Raw genomic sequence first — 6,505 nt, 5'->3', positions numbered from 1 at the left:
TTTTGGTCACACTGACAATCACCCAAATTCAAGGTCAGCTCCACCAAGCTTATGCACACAGATCATCAGGGCAGACATGTGAGCAGTGAAAGTGTCCTCTTGCTTCGAGCTGCTGATGTCTACATAGCTGTAGATTCTCAGTCCTCGAGAACATGACCATCACAAGCAACTCTAAAACAAGGAGTCCAATTGCTTTCTGTTTATRGACATTTTAAATCTGCRTGCTCTGTTTTGTTTCACTTGCGTTTCTGTATTCGTCTACTTTCAGGGAGGAGGAGGCTATCCAGCTGGACGGTTTGAATGCTTCTCAGATTAAGGAACTCAGGGAAAAGTCTGAAAAACATGCTTTTCAGGCAGAAGTCAATCGTATGATGAAGCTCATTATCAACTCYCTCTACAAGAACAAGGAGGTTAGTAGTAGGAGGAGGGGGGAGTGGAAAAAAAACCCCTGTTTGGGTTACTGCCTGAGGGATGCTCACCTGTTCATGTCTTTCAGATCTTCCTCAGGGAGTTGATCTCTAATGCCTCGGATGCTCTGGATAAGATCCGGCTGTTGTCGCTTACTGATGAGTCGGCGTTGACGGCAAATGAAGAGCTCACCATCAAAATTAAAGTAAGCAGTGAGATAAATGGTATTCAAAGATGTTTAAAATTGCTAAAATGTTCAATTCAGTCTCCTCAAATGTGATGGCATGAAGAGTGCCGGAGTGAATTTTATACATTTCTCCCTCCTCAGATTGAAGCAGGAAAATGCTACTCTGTCCTACCTGAGTGTATTAAAATAAAATAAAAAATAGTACTTTGATATTGTCYCCTTGCTTAAAATAAAGACAAATTAGGTTAAAATAAAAAGGTGCTGTAKGTTTCTGATTTCTAAAGTTTTTTTAATAAGATTTTCAAAGCCTCTGTTGGAATAATGCAAATAAAAGTAATTTGATAATTTTACACCATTTCGGTTTGAACATTATATGTAAAAACCATAAAACCTAAGCATCTTTACTTTAATATCAGAACTGTCACACTGTAAATATTTAAACCCGTAACATGTCTGTCTCCATTCTCGTTGACAGTCTGATAAGGAGAAGAACATGCTCCACATCACAGACACCGGTATCGGGATGACCAAAGACGAGTTGGTGAGAAACTTGGGCACCATCGCCAAGTCGGGCACCAGCGAGTTCCTCAACAAGATGACAGACATGCAGACTGAGGGRCAGTCTACGTCCGAGCTGATTGGCCAGTTCGGAGTKGGTTTCTATTCTGCTTTCCTTGTCGCCGACAAGGTCATTGTGACATCCAAGCACAACAACGACACCCAGCACATCTGGGAGTCGGACTCCAACCAGTTCTCGGTCATCGAGGACCCCCGTGAGGACACACTGGGAAGGGGAACAACCATTACGTACGTTTATTGAGTATAATGACTGATGAATAACTCTGTAAACATTTTACTAGTTGCAGAGTCACTGCTTCAGTTCTCATTCTGCACTGGCCTTGAACTTGAGTGTTTTGCCTCTTAATTTTATTTTTTCCAAACTCAGGCTGGTCCTGAAGGAGGAGGCCTCAGACTTCCTTGAACTAGAAACCATCAAGAATCTTGTGAAGAAATACTCCCAGTTCATCAACTTCCCCATCTACGTTTGGGCTAGCAAGGTGATTATTTAATTTCAACACTCATACCTGCTATTATAAAGTTGATGGAGAATATGGAGGAGAGTAAGTGGTTTTTGTTGTGAACATGTAAGACTGAGACGGTTGAAGAGCCCATCGACGACGACGCTGAAGCAGAGGAAGCAGAGAAGGAGACTTCTGAAGATGAGGYTGAAGTAGAGGAAGAGGAAGAGGCTAAAGACAAGCCAAAGACCAAGAAGGTAAGGGCTTAAAGTGTATAATGGTTAAGCTGTACTTCTTCTAGTGTTTTTTTTTTATTGTCTCTCCTAAAACACCCCAAAAGTTAGAGAAGTTTACTCCTTTAATAGAACTGCTGTAACTTTGCTCACCTGAAACTCTAATAATCAACTTATTAAAATATTTTTTTCTCTACAAAGCCCATTTAAAATAAAACTTAAAACTTAATTGGTAAAAGGCTCCAATTGAGTGTTCCCTGCTAACATAAACAAGTGTTCTCCTATCATTTGTATTTTTTTTTTTTNGGTTTCTATTCTGCTTTCCTTGTCGCCGACAAGGTCATTGTGACATCCAAGCACAACAACGACACCCAGCACATCTGGGAGTCGGACTCCAACCAGTTCTCGGTCATCGAGGACCCCCGTGAGGACACACTGGGAAGGGGAACAACCATTACGTACGTTTATTGAGTATAATGACTGATGAATAACTCTGTAAACATTTTACTAGTTGCAGAGTCACTGCTTCAGTTCTCATTCTGCACTGGCCTTGAACTTGAGTGTTTTGCCTCTTAATTTTATTTTTTCCAAACTCAGGCTGGTCCTGAAGGAGGAGGCCTCAGACTTCCTTGAACTAGAAACCATCAAGAATCTTGTGAAGAAATACTCCCAGTTCATCAACTTCCCCATCTACGTTTGGGCTAGCAAGGTGATTATTTAATTTCAACACTCATACCTGCTATTATAAAGTTGATGGAGAATATGGAGGAGAGTAAGTGGTTTTTGTTGTGAACATGTAAGACTGAGACGGTTGAAGAGCCCATCGACGACGACGCTGAAGCAGAGGAAGCAGAGAAGGAGACTTCTGAAGATGAGGCTGAAGTAGAGGAAGAGGAAGAGGCTAAAGACAAGCCAAAGACCAAGAAGGTAAGGGCTTAAAGTGTATAATGGTTAAGCTGTACTTCTTCTAGTGTTTTTTTTTATTGTCTCTCCTAAAACACCCCAAAAGTTAGAGAAGTTTACTCCTTTAATAGAACTGCTGTAACTTTGCTCACCTGAAACTCTAATAATCAACTTATTAAAATATTTTTTTCTCTACAAAGCCCATTTAAAATAAAACTTAAAACTTAATTGGTAAAAGGCTCCAATTGAGTGTTCCCTGCTAACATAAACAAGTGTTCTCCTATCATTTGTATTTTTTTTTTTTGTTCAGTCTCCTCTGCAGTTTAACAAGATTTCACAATCTTTCATTATGGACTTGATTAGAGTCCATAATGGACTGTGGTAATAACTGCCACAGTTATTAACTAGCTGTACATGCCTGAAGTTCAGGTAGACCATTGGTTTTACAAGAGGTCTCCAACCTTTTGGGCTTCCTTAAAAAAATGTTTTCACATCCCAACAATGTCAACACTAAAGAGAACTGTACATACAGACTGCTGGCACTTAATTGGATATTTAGTTTCTAACCAAACAGTTCTCTTTTTTCTTTTTTTTTCTCGCCTGTTGATCTAGTCTTTTTTGCTGTCATAGTGGATTAAATGGTACCAAAAGTCAGTATTGCACCATTTCTTAAACTATCATTCACATCGTAGGTTGAGAAGACGGTTTGGGACTGGGAACTGATGAATGACATCAAGCCAATCTGGCAGAGACCGGCCAAGGAGGTAGAGGAGGACGAATACAAGGCCTTCTACAAGACCTTCTCGAAGGTATGAACGGTTTATATTAGTCAGGCAAGTGGGAAGCCTTTTCTATCTAAAGACCCGGTTAAAYTCCAGTCACGTTTTTCTCTCCCACCAGGACAGTGACGACCCCCTGGCTCACATCCACTTCACTGCTGAAGGTGAAGTTACCTTCAAGTCCATCCTGTTCATCCCCACGTCGGCTCCACGTGGCCTCTTTGACGAGTACGGCTCAAAGAAGAACGACTACATCAAGGTTTGCAAGCAAAGCAGTTTAGTTTCAATAAAAGAGGGAGAGAAAACGTATGCAGGAGTTTGAGATTCATGTCGAAACTTTGTGTCGCACAGCTGTTTGTCAGGAGAGTTTTCATAACRGACGACTTCAACGACATGATGCCCAAATATCTGAACTTCATCAAGGGAGTGGTGAGTTGCTGATGGCTGGTTGGTTTATATGATTTGTATAACCGTCACTTCGTCTGAGACTAAATGTGGTCTCCTTTGCCAGGTTGACTCTGATGACCTTCCTCTGAATGTGTCCAGAGAAACTCTGCAGCAGCACAAACTGCTCAAGGTAATCTCTAAGTCCTTTGCAGTCTCTTTGGCCTTGAAATGAAAGGGTGAAAGAAGTTTGATTAAAAACCAATTTCTCCTGACCCTATAGGTCATCCGCAAGAAGCTGGTCCGCAAGACTTTGGATATGATCAAGAAGATTGCAGATGATCAGTACAATGAAAAGTTCTGGAAGGAGTTTGGAACCAATGTCAARCTGGGCGTCATCGAGGACCACTCCAACAGAACCCGTCTGGCCAAACTGCTCCGCTTCCAGACGTCCAACAGCGACACCGTCCTGTCCAGCCTGGAGCAGTACGTGGAGCGCATGAAGGAGAAGCAGGACAAGATTTACTTCATGGCAGGGACCACCAGGAATGAGGTRAGTAACAATGATGCAGAGTGGTGGTTTGGAGGGTGTTGAAGTGTTAGAAAACTCACTGAAGTAATCTGTCTTGACAGGCGGAGTCTTCTCCCTTCGTTGAGAGGCTGCTGAAGAAGGGCTAYGAGGTCATTTACCTGACGGAGCCTGTGGACGAGTACTGCATCCAGGCACTGCCAGAGTTTGACGGAAAACGCTTCCAGAATGTGGCCAAAGAGGGGGTCAAGTTTGAGGAAAGTGAGAAGGTCAAGGAGAAGAGGGAGGCCCTGGAGAAGGAGTTTGAGCCTCTCACTACTTGGCTCAAGGACAAGGCCCTGAAGGACAAGGTTGGGGAATTTGCTGTGTTGTCGTTATTTCACAGACCAACAGAAATCATGGATTTGGCTCGTTTTTAATGTCGTATAGTCAAAATATTTGCCTCTTTTCTCGACAGATCGAAAAGGCCGTTCTCTCTCAGAGGTTGACCAACTCACCCTGCGCTCTGGTTGCCAGTCAGTACGGCTGGTCAGGAAACATGGAGAGGATCATGAAGGCTCAGGCTTACCAGACAGGAAAAGACATTTCAACAAAGTGAGTGTCAACACAGCTGCATGTCAGAAAATACAAGGATGTCAAACGCTTTTCAGTAATTCGACTGAAATCTCATGGATTCGTGGAAAGTGGAAGGATACTTAAAGTATGTATTTGATAAGTTAGGTGAAAAGTCTAAAATGTGTCTTAAAAAACTGACGAGACTTAAATTGTAGAAGGGATATTTAATGTGAAAATATGAAGTGGCCCAACCAATCACAGGGTAAGACCCCTAATATGATCGATGTACAACAGTCAGACTGATGCACTCAACATGGAGTTTAAATCTGTTTTTTTTTTTCATTGAAGTGTGCTGCATCCAAAAATGTTAATGGAAAGTTGAATGGAAGGACAAACTTTAGTAGGAAAAATGACATGGGTTACTGGGGATTCTAAAGCCCCATGAGCATTACCAACTCTCTTTGGGGAAAATTGAGATGGTATGGACTTCAGCTGGAGTTGGTTCCTAAAGGTCCAACACCATCTTGTCCATGACATGTCATACAACAATCTAATTCCCTGACAAAACATTAGAATCTATTCGTTGTTTAATTCCTACTTAAACTTTTCAGTTATTTTATTATGCATAAGTGCCTGTAAACCTGTTTTTTTTTTTTTGTCTTATTGCCACTTGAAGCTCACATGCATTGTCGTCTGTTCCTCAGTTATTATGCCAGCCAGAAGAAAACACTAGAAATCAACCCCAAACATCCCCTTGTCAAGCAGATGCTCAACAGAGTCAACGTAAGCTTCTACATACCCTTCTTACTGATGCGTTGTTGAATGTGGTAAACCGTTTTTAAGAAGGTTTTGACAAATATATCTGACTACTTTTGTTTGTTTCGCATTTGTAGGCTGACGCTGAGGACCAGACCGCATCAGATCTGGCAGTGGTTCTGTTTGAGACGGCAACTCTGCGCTCAGGATACCAGCTGGCCGACACAAAAGCTTACGGAGACAGAATAGAGCGCATGCTCCGGCTCAGCATGAATGTTCCTCTGGAGGAACAGGCACGTTCACTGGATTTTAATTTAATTTTGACTCCCATGCTTTAATAATTTAATGACTTGACTGTTAAAGTGCCCATTAAAAATGGCGTCTTCTCCGTAGGTTGAAGAAGAACCTGAGGAAGAGCCAGAGGAGCCAGCAGAGGAAGAGCCTGAAGATAAAGATGAAGAAGTTATAGATGACGACGACGACGATGACGAATCGGTGAGGCTTCTTTAYGTCCTTTCACATCCTTTATATGCTCTCATGACTGAATGCCAAAGATTTCACATTTCTTTGTTTTACCTTGCAGGCAGAGCCAAAGGATGAACTGTGAAGCACTGTAAAGGACGATGTGACAATGGAACTGGAAATTGGAGTTCTTGTTCCATTGCCGCTGTGTTTAATGTTATCTTGAGTGGGGTCCTGGGGATGGGTTTTTTTTAAGACCATTGTTTGGGTTTTTGTGTCTTTTTTTTTTC

At 41.9% G+C, this 6,505-nt stretch overlaps 1 protein-coding gene across 1 annotated transcript; it reads left to right on the top strand.

The window, feature by feature from the left end:
• Nucleotides 1–230: 230 nt before the first annotated feature.
• hsp90b1 (heat shock protein 90, beta (grp94), member 1) lies at nucleotides 231–6,498 on the top strand (the record flags this gene model as incomplete). The annotated part of the gene is made up of 16 exons (XM_008411880.1): nucleotides 231–410; nucleotides 497–613; nucleotides 1,071–1,402; nucleotides 1,542–1,653; nucleotides 1,746–1,871; nucleotides 3,443–3,559; nucleotides 3,651–3,788; nucleotides 3,881–3,958; nucleotides 4,041–4,106; nucleotides 4,197–4,466; nucleotides 4,547–4,792; nucleotides 4,900–5,036; nucleotides 5,702–5,780; nucleotides 5,891–6,046; nucleotides 6,147–6,248; nucleotides 6,337–6,498. Coding segments are annotated over 16 exons (2,280 nt in total), but the record flags the coding sequence as incomplete, so codon positions are not given.
• Nucleotides 6,499–6,505: the final 7 nt, after the last annotated feature.

Source organism: Poecilia reticulata, linkage group LG6 (genome assembly GCF_000633615.1).
Source record: "Poecilia reticulata strain Guanapo linkage group LG6, Guppy_female_1.0+MT, whole genome shotgun sequence".
NCBI classification, from domain to species: Eukaryota; Metazoa; Chordata; class Actinopteri; order Cyprinodontiformes; family Poeciliidae; genus Poecilia; species Poecilia reticulata.
Note: the sequence above shows the minus strand (reverse complement) of the source record. Positions and strands in the feature narration are given on the sequence as shown.